This window comes from Gekko japonicus, unplaced genomic scaffold, assembly GCF_001447785.1.
Source record: "Gekko japonicus isolate JY-2015 unplaced genomic scaffold, Gekko_japonicus_V1.1 scaffold1169, whole genome shotgun sequence".
Taxonomy (NCBI): domain Eukaryota; kingdom Metazoa; phylum Chordata; class Lepidosauria; order Squamata; family Gekkonidae; genus Gekko; species Gekko japonicus.
The window spans coordinates 133,418-153,473 of NW_015164707.1; the positions used below are offsets into that span (position 1 = coordinate 133,418).

A 20,056-nucleotide genomic window follows, 5' to 3' on the forward strand; every position below is an offset into this window, starting at 1 on the left:
GCAAACTTTAAAGGAGTTAATATATGTTCATTAAGCTTGTTAATTTTTTTCCTCCTTAAATGAATTAAGTTCATTCATGTGTTTGTACTAAACAGACATGCCCCAACGGACAGCCCCTTTCCCTTAAAAGTAGAACTCCGCTCTCAGATCTCTGTGAAGGTATTTTACAACACTGTGGTTTCTCTTGAATATTCTTAATGTGCTGCAGGTAGAAAGCACTTAACTTTTTCTTTTTTCTTTTCTAGGTAAAAGGAAGAACTCAAGATGAGGAGCTGTAATTGTTTAAAGAGTTCTAAAGCAAATATCAGTGAATAAGGATTTTGGTTTTACTTGTGTGAAGAAAGCCTGGTCATGGATCAGTTTGGATCAGACTGAAGACATAGAAGCCGAGGGGCCTGGTCAGCATCCTTCCTTCCTTTTCTTTTCTTTTTTCCTCCTCACTGTCAGTTGCATTTTGGATTTTTAGCAGCATATTTGAAAACTGAGATCAAGTCTCTGTTTCTTCTCAGCTGGGCTTTCTCTGGAGACAGTTGATTCATTAAAGGTGCAGATTGAGATATAATTGACAGTATTTTTTTTTAAAGATAAAACTCGTCTTGTTTAAAGATTTGGGGCATTGTATGGAAGGGAACAAATAGGAAAACTAAAACACAGGACCAGCCCTTCAGCATGCCCCCCACTCCCGCTTGAAAGAAAAAGGATTTACAGCTCAACCTTGCACCAGCTGTTACCCGGATTTAGCAGTCAAGAGAGAAATAAACGAAATTAAACAACCACTGCCAGACAGCCCTAGTTCCTTGTGGAATCAGGAGAGAGTGCTTCTGCCTCAGGAGAGGAAGACTTGGGGGTGGGGCAGGGAATTCCTATGCGCAAGACTGACAGATTTGCTAGCAGGATAACCTTTCATTCAGCAGCAACCAGCATGCATTGCTTTGCACCAAGATCAGATTAAAAAAGAAAAGGAGAAGCTTCCCCCAAAATCTGAGCTGGAATGTACTGTGGGCCTTGTTTTAAAAAAAACAACCAAAACCTCTGGTGAAAATCTGGTGTCATTATTGATCAACGTTTTGGGAATGTGCACCTGGCTCAACCTGCCCATTTGCTCTTAACAAGTCACGCGGCTTTATTTGCTACAGTTCTCAGCTCTTTGTGTCACCTTCTGAAGAGGATCAGCTCTGCAAGCGACTTTCTTTCAAAGTTTGCCTGGTGCAGGAACTTTAGCCACTGAAACGTTAAATTGGAGCGCAAGCTTATATTTTTAAATATATTTTTAAATTGTCCCCCAGAAATCTTGGGAGTTGGTATAGAATTCTCTTGATTGTCTGCTTTGACACTTCAGTTCTGAATACTTATTTTTTTTCTTTCTGTTGCTGGTACCAGTTCATCTGGATTACACTGTAAATCTGATCTGATTCTGGTGTATCAGTTTCAAGAACCTTTCCCCTTCACACAGTTGCTTTCCTTTTTGAAGGTCCCTCTCCCCATTTTTGTGTCCATTCTGACTTCAGTTGGGCCTGGGCTATGCTGCAGGGCGGATCATCCACCAGATCTCCAACATGCCAGCAGCATCTGGAAAGAGATTCAAACCCAGCAAGTATGTCCCAGTATCGGCTGCTGCAATCTTCCTAGTAGGAGCCACCACTCTCTTCTTCGCTTTTACGTGAGTTAACAAAGTATTTAGTTTCTGTTGAGAGGCCTGAGCTAGCAACAGGGTCTGGACAGGAGACTGTTGTGTGGAGAATATCCAGTAGCGCCATTTCTTTCTATGTTGGCTTTGCAGAGATAGTTGTCTGATCAAAACAAAGCATCAAGAGCCCATATACTTATTTCATAGTCCCATGGCTGAGAGAAGAATATATAATTATAAAATCACAGTGGGAGAAATCTGACTTGATCTTAAACCATAATTTCCCCTGCTCAGAATGCACACTGTTTTGGAGATTTGTGTTTAAAGTCTGCAGGCATGCTGCATATAAGTTAAAGGGAAAGTATTAGATCTGGTTCATGTTCAGTGGACAAGATTCATGTCCATTTCTGTGCTGTTTCCATTCCGGCAGCTCATAAAAAAGGAAATTCTCGGAAGTAACAGATTTCATGTAAGGGAAATCTTAATTGTAATGCAGATAGGACATAATGTTTCATACTGTAAGGATTTTCGAGGAAGCTCATGCTTGGCATCGTCATTGAGGCTATCCCAAGATAATGATGGTGACTGAGGGTCTACCTGCCGTATAAAGTGGCGTTGCCCTGTGCCAGACAGAAGGGTTGAGCTGTTCCTGCTGTTTGCCAGCTGTAGCCCAAAGTTGTCCTGCCCTGGAAGATCTACCAGTAAAAGCAGCATCAGTCACTGAGGTGTCTTAACGGCAGAGCAGCTTGCATGTCCATTAAATGCTAATAAAAAATATTCAACTGAAGTTGCAAGATAGTTAGAAGAGTCTGAAGATCATGTCTGGATTTCCTTACTGTAAATGTTTTGTATGCTTCAGAATCTTGCTCTGTCTAGTGAGGCAGTGGAAATCCCGTGTGCTGCATTATTCTTTAGTCTTCTTCTGGTGACACACCCTTAACGTAATGAGCTGAACTAGTTGCAGTCCAATATTTGTGGTATACTTTCATGTAAGAAATGGACTAAACTCGGGCTATCATGTGAATGGATTGTAGGGGAGAAAACAGATAAAATTGCTTTCTAGACGAAAAACAAACTAGGGGAGAAGGTCTCATCGTGGCACCCATTGTGGTGATCCTCTCCCCAATGCTGTTCAATATCTATAGGCACCCTCTCGCCCAACTAGTCAGGAGATTTGGGCTATGCAGATGACAGCCAACTGTATCTGTGAATGGACGGCCGGCTGGATACCATCCCAGAAGGTCTGGCCACTTGTTCGGAGGCTGTGGTGGGGTGGTTAAAGCAGAGCTGCCTGAAGCGGAACCCACTGAAGAGGGAGGTCTTGTGGCTAGGCTGGGGGGTCCAGGTCAGGGAATTCAGCTTCCCACTCTTGGTGGAGTACAGCTCGTACCGGCTCCCTCCATCAAGAGTCTGGGTGTGATTCTAGATGCCTCCCTTTCGTTGGAGGCTCAGGTCACAAACACGGCCCGGGCAGTGTTTTTCCATCTGTGCCAAGTCTGGCAACTGACTCCTTACCTGTCCCGTGCGGACCTGGCCGCAGTGATCCATACAACAGTCACCTCTCGATTAGATCAGGTTCAAGGTTTTGGCTCTTACCTTCAGGGCCCTAAACAGTCTGGGGCCATCATATCTGCGGGGCTGCCTCTCCCTATATGCCTCTCAGAGAGCCTCGTGCTCTTCTGGTAAGAAAACTCACTAGTGATCCCTGGCCCCAAAGAGGTCTTGCTGCCCTCGATCAGGCCTTTCCAGCCCTGGCCCCAGCCTGGTGGAACTCTCTGCCTAGTGACAGGCGGGCCCCGTGGGACTTGGCTCAGTCCCGTAGTCGGGCCTGTGAGACAGAGGTGTTTCACCTGGCCTATGGTGTGAGGGCAGTGACGGTTAGATCTGCCGGCCTCCCCCCCCCCTTCCTCTGTGCTGGCTGCCCCCCGTTGTCCCACCTGTGATGAATATTAGGGCGCCATCTGATGTACTAAAGATTTTTCAGGTTTTAATTTATAATAATGTGGATTTAATTTGTATTTTATTTTGACTGGGTTGTGTTTTTTTTGGCGTTTTTGTTTTTGTGTGTGCGCCCATGCCTGGAAGTCATGGCGACCCCTGGCAACTCCTACTGGGGCACGGAGGACATTCAGAGGAGAGGCTTGATGGCCTGCCTCTGGCCTCTCGGCCCTGGTGTTCTCTGGAGGTCTCCCGTCCAAGTCCTTGCCCGGGTTGGCCCTGCTGAGCTTCCGAGACCGGATGAGACCGGGCTTGCCTCCTGGGCTGCCCAGGTCAGGGCCGTATTTTGACGGTTGTAATCCACCCTGAGCCCTGCTTGGCAGGGGATGGTGCGGGACACAAGTCTAATGAAATAAATAAATATTGTCAATAGATCATCCTTAATTCATCTTCAAGTACTTGTTTCAAATATAAGAGTTACCTGACCATGTGTCTGGTATTCTGTCTTTGAAAATGGCCAGCAAAATGCCTTTGCAAACTCACAAACATAGCAATGGCCTTCCCCTGTTTTCCTCACAGTGATGTGAGTTTTCCTAAAAACATGAATTATTTTCAGTACCTTAAAACGGGTTGGATCTGACCTATAATGTTTGCATTCCATTTCGAAAACACAGTTAAAGTATTTCATTTTACATATTACATAAATACATCAAAAGTTCTTCTATTAGCTAAAAGTAACCTGAAATATTTGATTTGGGGAAAATCAGTGGAACACACAATGTGGTTTAAATGTTATACTCAAACTTAGACTTTACTTGGAAATTATTTTTGTTGGAAAATTCCAGATATTTTAATTCATCTCTGTTACATACACTTTCCTCATTAAATTATAAGGGGAAAATGTGGAAACAGTTAATATACTAACTACTATGTTCAAAGAGCTGAGATGATATTACTGGTCTATTTCTAGTGTTCACTTTCACTGATTGCCTCTTCAGTTTCACTTTTTGTTAGTTTTTTTTATGGTGAGGCAAGCCTGCTTTGCAACTGCTTGAGCCCTGTTCACTAAAAGAGGGTTCTCTCTGTGATCAGTATAGCTAGGTTGATGGAGTGCTGGTGGCTACATGCTGGGCTCTGACCAGGAACTCTGCAGTTCAGATCACTGCTCAGAGTAATTGGTTGGCTTTGGACCAGTTACAGAATTTTTCACATGAACAAAATCCACTCTAAATTACCGAGTGTACTGCCTTTGACTTAAGAGGTTCTGTTTTAACCAGAAGCAGTAGCTAGGTGTGGTCCCCCATGAACGTGCACTTACCATCTCACTGTAGTGAGTTCCCTAGAAGTCACATACTCCAAATATACTGCCATTCAGTTCTTTGACCCTGAGTAGGGGGAACACATTTTGTTTGCACACCGTTATAGTTTTATAAACGTCTCATGTCCTCTTTTTGGCCTTTGTTTGAAGAGAAAGTGTGCTCTGGGTTATGTGTGGAAAAATTGCTTAATTTCTGCTTGATGGTTGGGGTCATCTATCACTGGTGTTGATCAGCAGGCTTTGTCTGGAGTATGTGACTATTTATCACGATGGTTATTAGAAGGATTTACTTGATGCACAGGAGAGTGTTTCTGTCATTGAATGTAAGCACATTCAACCTGTGTCTTCTACCTGTGCAGTCTGCTGATCTTTTTCTGAACCAACATGCGGGGGGGGGGGGTACAGCTCATATAGTCAACAACCCAGAATAACAAATAAGCTGTAATAATGCTAAAAGCGCTTATAATCTTACAAAATTACAGAAATTCAAAAAATCAAAGCATATAGTTCAATCATCTAGCAGGTGCAAGTGGAGGAGTGGGGAATCAAACCCGGTTCTCCCAGATTAGAGTCCGCGCACTTAACCACTATACCAAACTGAAAAAGTTTAGCTGCAGGATCAGTTTTAAAGGGCATTCTTTGGAATGAGTCACATGACTGTTTTAACAAGCACAGGTTATTAAATAATATATTCCACAGCTAACATTTACGTCTTCCCACTTGAAGCAGCATACAGCAGGGAGCTGGGGTTCTCCATTGCATATTATGGCAGTGAACACGAGTGGAGGATATGTCTGTATATTTAAAGTTCTAGTTTTTGTGTGTTTGTAATGTGTACATATGTCAAACTCGGGCCCTCGTTTGCCATGGATTTTTTGATTTCCTGTCTTTGATGCATGTATCTGTATGTTCATTGTCTTGTTTCTTTTTCCCTGGGAATCAGGAGTGGGGACTGTGTGAGTGGAAATGCTTTGCTACGAGCTGTGCTAGCTTGTAATTGTGTTTATGTGGGGCCTTCCTTCGATGGGAAGAATGCATGCTTGACTTTGAGTACTAGACACTGCTTGCAGGCACTGTGTGATAATGTAACCCTAGGCTTGCAGGTGGTTGCGGAGGCCTAACGGTACACAGTAGATTTGGCGGGCTGCATGGATGGGCTGATTGGACTGGTCACTGGGGTGTTTGAATTATGTATAATTGGAGAACTGGCACCAAAGGCATCAGTTCTGACACGAGTTCATCCACACTTGAAACTTCTTAATCTCTCCCCCAGGCGCCTCAATGCTAAGCAACTACGTTGGGCAGAATTCTTCTCCAAGTTCCAGTTCACACTTAACCACCTCCCAGCAAAGTCAAACTTTCTCACTGATGCACTATCACGCCTCCCGTACCATGCCAGTCAGTGGGAGGAAGTCATTGACTAACTTCACCCCTACCCAACTGGAGGGGGGAGGCCCCTCAGTCCTGAGCCCTGGGTAGAAAAATTCAAAGCAGCCTTTAGCGATGCCGATGAGGAGGAGGTGGAGAAAGGGTGAAATGAGTGCTGGTACTGCCAACATAAATTATTCATGCCCTGTTCCCTGCGTGGGGAAATCTTGCAGTTGGGGCATGATAATAAACTGGCTGGACATTTTGGGTATCTAAAGACTTTATGCCTCATAGGCAACTTTGGTGGCCGCACACGTGGGCCAATATCTCTCAATACGCATGTCAAACTCGGGCCCTCATTTCCCATGGATTTTTTTGATTTCCTGTCTTTGGTGTCTGTATCTGTATTTAAAGTTCTAGGGACCTGGGGTTCTCCATTGCGTGTTGTGGCAGTGAACACGAGTGGGGCATATGTCTGTATATTTAAAGTTCTAGTTTTTGTGTGTTTGGCCCTCATTTGCCATGGATTTTTTTATTTCCTGTCTTTGATGCCTGTATTTGTAAACATTGCCTTGTTTCTTTTCCCCTGGGAATCAGGAGAGGGGGGAGTGTGTGAGTGGAAATGCTTTGCTAAGAGCTGCGCTAACTTGTAATTGCGTTTATGCGGGGCCTCCCATCGATGGGAAGAATGCGTCCTTCACCTTGAGTACTACACACTGCTTGCAGACACTGTGTGATAATATAACCCTAGGCTCGCAGGTGGAGGAAGGCTTATGGTGCACCGTAGATTTGGTGGGCTGCATGGATGGGCTGATTGGACTGGTCACTGGGGGGGGAGTTGTTTGAATTATGTATAATTGGAGAACTGGTGCCAAAGGCATCAGTTCTGACACAAGTTCATCCACGCTTGAAACCTCTTAATCTCTCAATAAACAAATCACTGCCAAGAGAGTGTTGTTGAGAGTGAGTTCCTTCAAGACCTGACAACCTGTTGAAATGGCCTTTGCTGGAACATGTAGTGTTTGTAGGTCAGCTGAAATTGGCTAGCCTACTTTTTACAACTAACTCTGAAGCATCATAATACAGTATCAAAGTCCTGTAGTTTAAATTCTAGCCCCACATGTTTGTGGTGGTCTCTCTTTGCTTTGTAGCATATGGTTACATAGAAACATAAAGCGGGATGTGACTCAACCCCCTGCACAATGCAAGAAATTCACAACCACCCCCCACTCCCCCAGTGACCTCTGCTGTATGCCCAGAGGAAGGCAAAAAAAAAACAACCTCCAGGATCCCTGGAATCTGGCTTGGAGGAAAATTCCTTCCTGACCCCAAAGTGTCAATTGGCGGTACCCTGGGCATGTAAGAAAGGGCCATGAGAGCCAAGCACTGGCGCATTCCTTCCTGCCCTCCCTCCCATGATCTGCCTAAATTCACAGAATCTGCATTGCTGTCCAGTGGCCACCTGGCCGCTGCTTAAAAACCTTCAAAGAAGGTTTGGGAGCCCACCACCTCCCAAGCAGCCTGCTCCACTGAGGAACCGCCCTAATGGTGAGGAAGTTCTTCCTAGTGCTCTTTTGATTAAATCTCTACTTTTTGGTTCTGGTCCAACCTTGTGGGGCAACAGAAAACATTGCCTTAGAAGCAGACTTCAGAACTCTGTCTCCCATCCTTGTGAAAGATATAGATCCACTTTGTCTAGCCCTCATGTTTATAGACTCAATAAAAACTGAAATTGAATAGCCGAAGTATACTACTTTGGAATGGTTAAATGTTTTTTCAACATGCACCTATCTAAGATGGGCGTATTTATAACAGCTGCATTTTCACATATCTTTAGATGCAGGGTAGAAGTGAGAACATAACACATTCTTTCAGATATGCATCTGAGAGAAAAATAAAGCTAACTAAGTTTATACATGCAAGACACAACTTGGGAGCCAAGTCCCATCTGTTGGGTAAGGAGAAGCTCTGTTTTCTACAGACAGTTGTTCCAACTGATGCTGCTTGGCGGCAGCACACTTCCCGTGGGGGCCGTTTCCCATGGGCTTGCTGTGGGCTGCATAAGGGCAGCATCAAGAGAATGAAACATCAGAGCCAAACTGGGAGAGACTTTAACAGCACATCCACTGACATTTCTCATAGTTGCTCCGGGAGATGAGCAAGGACCCACGTTCGGTCTGGAGTTAATGTTTCTTGTTGTGGTGTAATCTGTTGTAAATTTGACTTCGTGTACATTTGATCAACAGGTAGGGTATACATTTTTCAGTTGAACATGTGTACTAATATTTCTTGAGGCATCTCATTTAAGGTGATATGGAAAGCTTATCCATAGTCTTGATCTACGTTTTTTCATATATGCAAGTCACTATACGATGTTGCAGTCATTCACTGATGAGCAGGCATCTGTGAACTAGTCCTCTTCCTGGGAATTCTGTAATTTCCCTCATTCTGAGATGGTGAGAATGGAAGGAATATTTTGTGATTCTCTTGAAATTCTACCATCAAAATAGCTTTTTTAACTTGTCTGTCTTGTAGTCCCTTGTATTTGTCTGCAGGGCTAGCTCGTTTCTTTCTAATAGGAGTGTCAGAGTCAAGTGAATTTTGTGTAATGTTGCCTTCAACTTCTAGGCAACTGAAGGCAACCCAAGCCATTGCTAGTTTCAAGCATCCTGTTGCAGGATTGTTTGGATGCATATTATTTTTATTGTAGTGCTGCTTATAAGAATTGTGGCACTCACTAAAAATTTCTGTTTCTGGAAAAGGTAAGGCATCGATACAGAGACAAAAATAAATGAAAATAGATGAAGAAAAAGTATTTTTTTATTACGTTTTCCTGCTTTGGGTGAGAAATTGATCTGATCTCATCTGTTTACTCAGTGTGAGCTTACCATTTGAAGTTCTGTAATTACATGACTCAAGTTAATCTTGTATTGAATCCTTACACTGCACAAGCATAACTTCCGATTGGCTTATCAGGTCTTTGGACTAAGAATTACATTCCCAGGCCAAGAAGAGCATTTTAATTTATGGACTTAATTAGGAGAAGCGTTAAGATCATGTGACTAAGCTTAAATGTAATTAGTAGTGATTTTTCTTGTCTGTGTTGGGAGAAAACCTAACCAACGTAAGGAATATTCCCTGTTTCACAAAGATAGTCACCTTAGAGCAAAGTTCTCTAGAACAGTATCTCTGTAGTGTATGTTGCTGAGCTTTAGATAAGCAAGAAGCTGTTCACTTAGCCAATACCTGAATGGTACAGCAGAGAGGCAGAATTTTTATCTGCCTCTCTCCATGGTGTATTGTAGAGTTCTGGGCAAAATTGAATTGGAGGACATGTATCTCCCCAAATCTTAATTAGGGGTGTGTGTTTGTATTAGATCAAGAAAATGGTAGAAGTCAAGGTTTGCCACATAGCCCCATATACCCATCCTGCTGCGCCACGGCTCTGTTTAAATCCAGAGCTCACTACAGCTGCTGTAAAGTAAACATAGAAATATTGGGAGAGTCAGTCAGATCATCCGCATCTTGTATATTTTGGTCTTGAAATGCTATGCCTTACCTCTTTGTTACTAAAACTTCTTAGATTTTCTGCCTGGGGAGATTCTGCTGGGTACTTTTTAAAAAGTCACTTGATGAAAGTATAGGTAATAAAAGTTGTACAGCTTTTAATACATTGGGAAGATGTGATGTAATGAGGTCCGTATTTGTTTGTCATGCTTGTCATGGTGAGCTTTCCTCCCCCTTTTGTCAGACCATCCATGCAAACGGCCTCAGTGGTGCATTAGGCGGCATCTCTGAATTATGGCGTGATTTCAGGGATGATTCCCAACTTCACCCAGAGCTTGAAGCTGTCAAGTAGGAGATGATATTACCCCTAACTTGGTTCTACACTTCTGCATGATGATATGACATAGACAGGTCACCTCTCTACTCTGGAAGCTGGTGTTGAGGAAAAGGTATAGAATTGTCCCAGGCTGCAAGCTGCAGTTGAGATGCAATCTCCCCCCCCCCCATTTTAGCATGATGCCCAATACAAGACCCCGCTTCTTCCCTTTGTTGAGGGAGTGGCAAGACTGTGGTAGATAATCAGGATTAACCCAAAATGCATTCGGTTCCATATAGAAAAAAAATTAAACCTCTTGTTAAGAATGTGACATGCCAACAACATTTAAACAGTGGCAGTTTGGTCTCCGACTGGCCAAGGCTGCATCTGAAGCCATACAAAGTGTGATGGAAGTTGGTAGATCTGCCAGTCTGCATTGTGGGCAGAGCTCTGAGCTCTGAGCTTACCACAAATTTGGCTGAGAAGCTTAGCAGCACATGTCACAGGAGTCCATTCACTGGAGGAAGGCATTCTTGACAGAGGGGCGATTCCTGCTGTCAGACCTGGTGGAAGGGCTATTCTTCTAACTTTCTGTCTTCAACAGTAGAAGAAATTCTTCCAGTTCACTTCCTACCTCTGACGGAAGAGCAGAGTTTTTGGTAGCGCTCTGGGCCTTCGTTTTGCTCTATTTTCTCCAGTTTCATCCATCCTCTCATTCCCTTCTCTCGGTGTTTCCCCTTCCCTGGTAATGTCTGATGTACAGATTTAAAAAAATAAATAAATGACGAATCTGCTTAGTTGAAGCAACAGTGCTGTAGCAGTGAGGCCTCAGTTTGGCCCAATCCTTTGCTGAGCGAGGAGTTCAAAAGGGTTTTGCTTGTGAGCTGGAAGACTCAGTGAAATTCAGTCCTGCACGGAGACCACAAGCTATGACTAATTAGCTTCCATTTCAGAGGCTGGGGATCCTGTGAATACATCTGAAGGTGGTTTTGGCACCAGAATGAGTTGGCCCACTATGGCTTATGGCTTATAGATTGCCAAAGGAGACCATATTTATTGATATTGTGGAAGTCATGCAAAGAATGGGGTTAGATTCCTGTTTTCAGTCCTACCTGCCCCATTCCCCTTCTCCAGTTCTTTTGCAAAGTGAGGAATTGGGTATTTGGCTGGGCTCTGTCTCCTGGGGTAGCTATTTTTTTGTTTTGCTCCACCCCTGTGTAAGCCGTTTTGGTTTTGGGTTTGCCTCCTGCAGAAGCCATTTTGGGGTGGTGCTCACTACTCCCTCAAATTCCAAAGGTGCCCTTAGGCTCAAAAAAGTTGGGGACCCTGGTTCTAAGGAGTGTCAGATTTCATATAGACAGAAGAACAAAATATTTGGAAAATGTGGTGCTTGGTCTACCGCCAACTTCATAACAAAGGTTATTGGGTCTTTGAAATTGGTGAAAGCTACATCTTGTACCTGACAAGGTATAATGCAATTCTGCCAAATCCTGTTGATATTTACAGCAGACAAAAACATCCTTCAAAATAGCTGGAGGTGAAACTATCTCAACCCAGTTTCTACTGTTAACAGAAAGAGATCCCTCTAGGTCTCATAATGTGACTCAATGTATCTGGCAAGCCAAGTCAGTAGAGTTTCCAAGAGACCTGGTATCACTGGTGGAAAACAAGGTTCAGTAGATGTGGATAGTTTCAGAGGGTAGCCGTGTTAGTCTGCAGTAAAACAGTTTGATTTGAGTCTGGTAGCACCTTAGAGACCAACAAGAGGTTGGTCTGTCTGTCTGTCTGTCTGTCTGTCTGTCTAGTACTGCTCATACGGCTATCCCCTTAAGCAGAAATTAGACCCAAAGAAAATATTTTAAAAGACCTTACTCAGTACTATTTCTCTTATATTTGATTATTGTGCCTATGAATTCTGCCACTGATAGTAGCCACGCCACCTGGGCTCGCCCACTTAGCAGTTCCATACCTTTAAGTAAAGGGGTGACTAAATTAGCCCTCAACTCATCGGATACAGGGCACTCCAGAATCATATGTTCAATGGTTTCGATTGTATGATATGAGCATCTGCATGTTCTATTAGAGTATGATACTTTATTATAGCTGCCCTCCAAAACTGCCGAGGGACGAGCGTTCAGTCTTGCCAAAGTAAAAGCTCTTCTTAATTTTAGGGCTGTCAATTGATAAAAATATTTCAGCAGTTGCATCGGGAGGGCAATTCCCAAATGAAGTGTCAAACATACCCTGCGCGCCCTAATAGACGTACTTGTAACATCCAGTTTCCTTACAGATTTTTAAATTTGTCTTCTAATGTCTTTAGTTTTTGTGTTTTTAATCATATCATTTGTTATGCCTAGGCATTTCATTTTCTTTTCCAATAGTTGATCCCATTGGCTGTAATATGTATCTGCCTGGATAAGCCCAAGCAGAGTAGATCCTCCCTCAGATTTTAAAACCTTTACTTTAAAGAGAAATGCTTTAATCCAAGCCCTAGCTTCCATCAAAAATTCGCCTAGTTCCACTCAGTGCTATGCCCGAGACACATATAGAAGTAGCCAATAAGCATCGGAAAACGTCATACTGGATGGAATCCGTTTTTTCAGAAGTAGCCTGAATCCAAATTTCTGCACTATAGAGGAATTGATTTAGAACCTTAGAATGAAATACCTTTAAGGCCGAGGGGACAAATTGGCCTCCTGATGAGTAGAAGTATTTTACAATTGTCTTCCCTACTCTCAAGGCTGTGTTCCTTGCTAGATCCAAGTGTGTTTTCCATATAAGAGTGGATTCAAACTGGATTTCCAGATATTGAAATTGCTTGACCTGTTCCATAGGCGGCCTGCTAACCCCTTTTTTTCATTTTCGTGATTACTATGACCTTGGATTTCGCCACATTGATAGACAAGCCCTCATGATAACAGTAAAACTCAAAATTTTTAATCAGCTTGATTGATAAAATCAACCCACTATTAATCTTGACATTAATAGTAATTTCACTGCATCATCAGTGTATAGAAGGATTGGAATTTCGTGCTTGGATAAATGTGAAAGATGCTTCCTTCAGGATATAGGTTCTGAGGTCATTTATATATAAATCGAACAACAGGGGTGCAAGTAAACATCCGTGCTTGACTCTTTTGTCTAGGATGAAAGGCTCTGATAGCTGTCCTAACTCCCTGCATCTAACCTGGGTGGATGGATGGTTATAGAGCTGTTGAATTAATTAAAGGAGACATGGTTCAATGCCATATTTCTTCCGCTTTTCCCATAGCCAGGGTCTAGAGATTGTATCAAACACTGATTTTAGGTCCATGAAGGCAGTTGCCAACATGCCTTCTCCAGAACTCATGTATTTATCAACCAGGAACTGGAGGGTATGGCAGTCGTACCAATTATTTCTGTCATTTGCACCCTGTCCCCTGGGCTTTGCTGTCACCAAGGAAAGCTTGAAAAAGTCAATTAAATCCATGAAAAATTCCATATCGCACATGTTCTCAATTATTTGGGAATCTGTATATCTGGTTTTTATCAAGTCCATTTGTGTTTTTGCTTTTGCTTCAATGGCTTCACACCACCTCAGTGATCTTAAGGTGTTACATGTCTGGTTTAGTGCTAAGTTCCTTACCTTAGATAAGAGACAGTAAGCATCTAGACGTAATAATAATTGTACAGGATAATGATCACCCCCCAAATAATCCTGCACTTCCAGGGATTCCACTCTTCTGAGTAAGCAGAAGCAACAAAATAGTCTACTACACTTGCCCCTAAATGATTTATACAAGTAAAATCTCCTTTTCCATCAAACTGTTTGCATCCATTTAATATTAACAGGTTATTCTTTAGTAATAAGGATGCAAAATGTCTACCCAATCCATTAATTTTCTTGTCTTTAGATCTTCTGTAACTCATAATTGGAAAGTCCTTTATCTGAGTTTTATAGCTTTTCAAAAAAAGGTCCTCACTTGTCTCCCCAACTCTAGCATTAAAGTCTCCAGCCAATTAGTATTGTGGTTGTAGGCAGTGTTCCCTCTAAGCTGAATTAGTGTGAGCTAGCTCACACTAATTCAGCTTAGAGGGAACATTGGTTGTAGGATGAATCCTGGCCAGAAATTCCAAGTAGTCCTCTAACTGGGTCCAGCTCTGGGATATTTTAAATTTATGGATATATGGTGGGAGATAGATGTTCACCAGAATTATAGAAAGCTCCATAAACTCCAGCAATAATGCTATCACGTAAGGAGGACAATTAGGTAACTCAGTAACCCTGACGTTGAGGATTACTGAGATCAAACAAATCAACCCTCCAGAGCATCTTCCACTTTTCCCAGTATCAGCCGCTGGTAAAATAAAATATGAGGTGAAGCCAGAGAGATACTCTTTACTCTTTACCCATGTTTCCTTTAGTAGTATTAGGTCAAATTTGTTCAGGAATTCTTTAACATCACTTGTCTTCATCCTATCAGCCCACCCAGTCATGTTCCAGGATAATATTCTCAGTCAGTCCTTTTTTTCTTTAGAGGTTGGTTCCCCAGATGAACCCTCCAGAAACCTGTGACCAAAAGGACTCAAGGGCAGAGCTGGTTTCTCATGCCATGAGGGCCTGTTTAGAGGCATCTCAACTGGGCAGAACTGTTCATCTGGTTTATGGTCACCTTGTGTTTTAATGTCATACAGAGGTCATACAGACCTTTGTAATCTCTGAATCAGGATGTCTTGATCTCTGAGTGGGAGGGCACCAAAGGATGCTAATAAGTTCTCTTCCATGCATTCAATTTCACCCATGTTAGCACCATTATTTACTATAGTAGTCATGTTCAGCTGTGGGGCAGTAGATGTTAATAAAGGGTCATTTTGAAGAAGAGGAGGAGGAGGAAGAGATTGGATTTTATACCCCACACCTGAAGAAGTCTCAGAGTGGCTTACAATCTCCTTCCCTTCCCCTCCCCAGAACAGACACCCTGTGAGGTAGGATGGACTGAGAGAGCTCTTTTGAGGCCTGCCCTTGAGAGAACAGCTCTGAGAGAACTTGTGACTGACCCAAGGTCACACCAACAGCTGCATGTGGAGGCGTGGGGAATCAAACCCAGTTCTCCCAGATTAGAATCCGGACTCCTAACCACTACACCAAACTGGTTCTTCAGGTTTCCAAGGGTGCTTTGGATTGTTCATGAAATCAGTGCACTGCTTAGATGCTGGCGTCCGGGAGGTGAGGCCAATAAGAAATTCGCGATCATCTTCTATTTGACTGGGCTTGGAGACGTGTTCTTTTCTATTTCTCCGTAGTTGAGATGAAACCTCCGAATTCTTTAGGAGGGGGTGTCATGGCTCAGGTGGAGTGTCACCTGATGCTGCCGCCACTCTGGTTTTAGGTTCCCTTGAGAAGGCCCAGAGCACCCTCCCAAGACCTTCAGATCTCCCTTATTTGGCCAAATAATAGGCATGAGGATCAGGCAGAGTAAACAACAAATAAGAGGTTTATTTTTATAGGTCAGTCAAATATGTGAAACAAAGAAGGTGCAAGAACAATAGCAATCAGGGGGTGAAAATAAAAGAAACCAAATGCCCTAACGCGACTAGACTCACAGTCCCTAGTCCATTGTCTCCATTGGGCCTGAGTCTACTCACCCCTCCTCTCAGGGTGAGGATCTCTCCCAGCAGCAGCCTTCCTTCTGGCCCTGCTCTCTTGGAAGAAAGAACAGCTCTTCTTCTGTACCAGCTCTTTTATTATAAGTCCGCTTTCTCTGTGATTGGCTAAAATTGGTGCCAAAACCTCTCAGGGGCTTCTGGAAGTTGTAGGCCTGGCCTCCTCCCACTGCTACTCAGGCTCCTTGGGCCTGCTAGACCTTTACTTGCACAGCCCAGATCATGACACACACCCCTACCAGACCTTTATCCGTATTTGGGCTGTTTCGCCCTTTCAATTCAATCAGCATTAACATATAAACACAGAATAAGTATTAACAAATGAACTACAAATCAGATTACTCCTCATTTCAGGCCCTCGTAGACAAGGCATCAGCAACCTTGTTCCTGCATCCTGCAATGTGCTCCACCCTGAAATCAATATACAACTTTAAAACCCATTTTCATAAAACTTGGGGTAACTACTGTAGGCTATTATGTGGTGAACATAATTAAACACCAGATAGAAAATATATACAGTAAGGTGGCTAATCATCACAAGCTCTACTAAGTATGGCTGTTTGGAGCCCCTTCCAACACCCTGGTCTCCTTTGCCACCAAAGCTTCCACAATTTCTCAGTTGCAACTTGTATTTCTTACTTGGAGAGGGCTCTTTTCACTTCACAGCTATGTCCAGCCACTTTATGTGTTCGAGCTGCCATTGCAGCATCTGCGTCCTCCACACAAGAATAGGTTACAAAACCAAACCCACGGGAATGTTTTGTGTGTGGTTTCCTCATTACCACACAGTCAGTGAGTGTGCCCCATGGTTCAAAGTGCTCTCTCAAACTATCATTGGTAGTTTCAGAGCTTAGCCACCAATAAATAGCTTCCACAAGTGTTCTGGTTCCTTAGGGTTCTGGCCCTGGGAAGTGCTTCTCTTCTTGTCTTCGCATGCCATTTTGGGGAAGTGTGCTGATTCAGTTGTTCCTTGTAACAGCCTGCCTGCCTCTCCTTCCGTGCAGTGCTGATCATTATCTCTATTTTGTCCTTCCTGCCATTGAAGTACATGTTCTGCCAGATCTTCCCCTACAAACATAGCCACAGGGGTGTGTTAATATACAGCAACCTTCCACTGTCTGCTCCACCCGTCATATTGGATAAGTATCCTGGCCACTGGGAGGGCAATCCCTTTGGCATCCTGCAGACACCGCACCCGTCTTTCTTCACCCGGGACGAGATACTTAGGATCCACAAGAGAGCGGTGGATGGTGATCAACAGGGAGCTGGTGTCCCACCAGGCTGCAGCACCACACCCGTCCACAGTGGCGCCAAGGAATACACTCTGAGTTGAACTCAGGAAGAGTGGGGTGGGGGCCCATTGGAATCATATGGCATGAGGGGGTACTTGCCTTAGGGCACTACCTTTCAATGTGTCCCAACTCGTTGCAGGCATAACGTCGGGGTGCCTTCCGATTTCCCATTGGCAACTACACACCAGCACTTGGCGAATTGGGACACCATTCCTGGGATGGCTGTCCTTTTACTTCTGGCTGCTTTCTGGGCTGGGGTGGGGACTTCGGAAACTCCCTCTTATGCCAGTCCCAAGTACTGCGGTACGTCTGTCCTCCATAGGCTTCAGACAGTTGCTCCGCCCACTGTCCTGTTTTTTGAAGGGTAGAGCACTTAATGTACTCAGGAAGAGGAATCAGGAGCCAGTCAGTGCATATCAGGGCCTTGACCTCAGCCAGGGTCTTGGCATTAGTGACCTCCACCCACAAATCATAGGCTTTTCCCAGTCTGTGTATTAGCTGTGGGTAGGACTTTTTCCCTTCAAGTTCGATCTCTCTGAAGTGCTTCGGGGCCCCTTCCTTGGTGAGCCCCACCCTCTCTCACCCTCTCTGCTTAAACAGCTTGAAATCTGTTCTCTCTTCACCTTTCATCTGCCCAGACACTGAAGTTAGGACACCACTCAACTGCGGTCTCAGCTTTTCCATGTACATCTCTAGGGAGACCTTGTAGTCAATATGGACTTGTTCAAAATTCTGCAGGAAGGCCTCAGTGTCCTCCCCTTCCTTGAACCCAAGGTACTTCTGACAATCCTCTCTCACCATGGCATCTGGAAGAAATTGACCCTAGCCATTTCAAGCTCATGCGACAGCCCCATTATCTCTCACTTTAGTTCTATCCAGGCCTTCTCTTGCTCAAGATCTGCCTGCTTAAGCTGCAGCTGAAGGTGCAAGGTCTCTTCACTCGGGGATGCCATTACTTCCTCTTTTGTGTCTTCCCAAGACATGAGACCTGCAGCCCACATCTAGTTTTTCCTTCCCAGATTGGAGGAACATGTACTACCTAGCTCTAGCCTCACAATCCAGTTGACCCGACAGCTAGAACATAAGACCTCTTTCACCACACCTTATGAGACCCTTACTTGGTCTTGCAAGCACCTTCAGAAAATGGGGCTTCCTTAAACCCAAAAGCAAAAACATTTATTCGCTCTCTGCCAAGGCCAAATGGCACTCTGCCTCACCAAGGGTCAAAAATTAGTCTATCCCACCCCTACAGTCACCATGTCATGGCTCAGGTGGGGTGTCACCTGATACTGCCACCACTCTGGTTTTAGGTTCCCTTGAGAAGGCCCAGAGCACCCGCCCAAGACCTTCAGATCTCCCTTATTTGGCCAAATAATAGGCGTGAGGACCAGGCAGAATAAACAACAAATAAGAGGTTTATTTTTATAGGAGGTCAGTCAAATATGTGAAACAAAGAAGGTGCAAGAACAATAGCAATAAGGGGGTGAAAATAAAAGAAACCAAATGCCCTAACGCGACTAGACTCACAGTCCCTAGTCCATTGTCTCAGTTGGGCCTGAGTCTACTCACCCCTCCTCTCAGGGTGAGGATCTCTCCCAGCAGCAGCCTTCCTTCTGGCCCTGCTCTCTTGGAAGAAAGAACAGCTCTTCTTCTGTACCAGCTCTTTTATTATAAGTCCGCTTTCTCTGTGATTGGCTAAAATTGGTGCCAAAACCTCTCAGGGGCTTCTGGAAGTTGTAGGCCTGGCCTCCTCCCACTGCTACTCAGGCTCCCTGGGCCTGCTAGGCCTTTATTTATTTATTTATTTATTTATAGTCAAATTTATACCCCGCCCTCCTCGCAAAGAAGGCTTAGGGCGGCTTCCAACAACAACTTGCACAGCCCAGATCACGAGGGGGAGGGGGTGTCTTTCCTGAAATTTTCTTAAATACTCCTGCATTGAGAGCATTAATGTTCATATCCATGGGGAATAAAAATGAAGTCTTAACTCTATCCCCCCTCAGGAAACCTGGAATTATTTCAACAGATTTTAAGTCAATGAAAGATGGGTGATTATGTAGCAGATAAGATAGATGTTCTTTAACTGCCCATTTATTCATCCAGCTTATAATTCAACCATTATAGGGTAAGATGTTCAGTACTATTTTGTTACTATCAAGGATCAAAGGGTGAGCAAGGGTATCCAGGTTTGATACATGGTCCCCCCCCCATCATTTTCTTATGTCAATCACCCCATCCTCTCCATCCTTTCCATCCTTACTCTTAGATTGATAAATCACCCCTTCACCTTGTTTACTTAAATCTTGCTCCCTCATTGGCATAGTAGATGCCACTGTTCCTTTCATTTCTACATTTCTACATCCCTTACACCCCATATTGTCCTTTGTCCCCTTTACCAGAAAATCTTCAATAAGTTTTGATAATAATAACAAGAGTTTTAGGATATAAGCTTCAGAGAATCAAAGCTCCCTTTGTCAGACATAAGTAGAAATGGAGATCTCTGAGAGGTTGAGTGTTTCTACATTAAAAGAGTTCAATTGTTTTTAGGAATACTTGGTATCAAACCCAGGGCATCGTTTGCCATGGATTTTCTGATTTCCTGTCTTTGGTGCCTATATCTGTATGTTCATTTCCTTGCTCCCCCCCCCCCCGGGAGCCGGGGGGGGGAGAGATGTGGCAGAAGGTGCTAGAGAGCTCCCCTCCGGCAAGATAAGCTGGTGAGGGGGGGGCTACTCCAAGCCCTGATAGTCCTGCTGTGGAGCATCCCATATGGGAATAAAGATACCTTCCTCCTAGAGGAACGTCCTTGAGAACTAAGCTTGCTATTGTAGATAACAGGATCGTATATTCCTGGGGGGGTGGGGTAGTGAAGAGCTAGGTGGGATGGCTGCAATGTGCGATTGGTTAGGTTAGAGGTGCCTTAGTTTGAACTGTCTATATCTTTGGATTTTTCCACCCGAACCTCAGTTTATTTATTATTTATTTATTATTAATTTGTATTTATATCCCGCCCCGCCAGAGCAAGTTCTGACACGGTACCGTTCTAG

At 43.9% G+C, this 20,056-nt stretch overlaps 1 protein-coding gene across 1 annotated transcript in view; it reads left to right on the plus strand.

Moving 5' to 3' along the window:
• The first annotated feature begins 281 nt into the window (after positions 1-281).
• Positions 282-20,056, plus strand: part of ZDHHC5 (zinc finger, DHHC-type containing 5) — a 70,283-nt gene continuing 50,508 nt past the window's right edge. Inside the window, exon 1 of the mRNA XM_015409532.1 lies at positions 282-1,660. Coding sequence (XP_015265018.1) covers positions 1,557-1,660 — 104 coding nt within the window. The 5' untranslated portion in view covers positions 282-1,556. The remainder of the gene's footprint in view (positions 1,661-20,056) is intronic.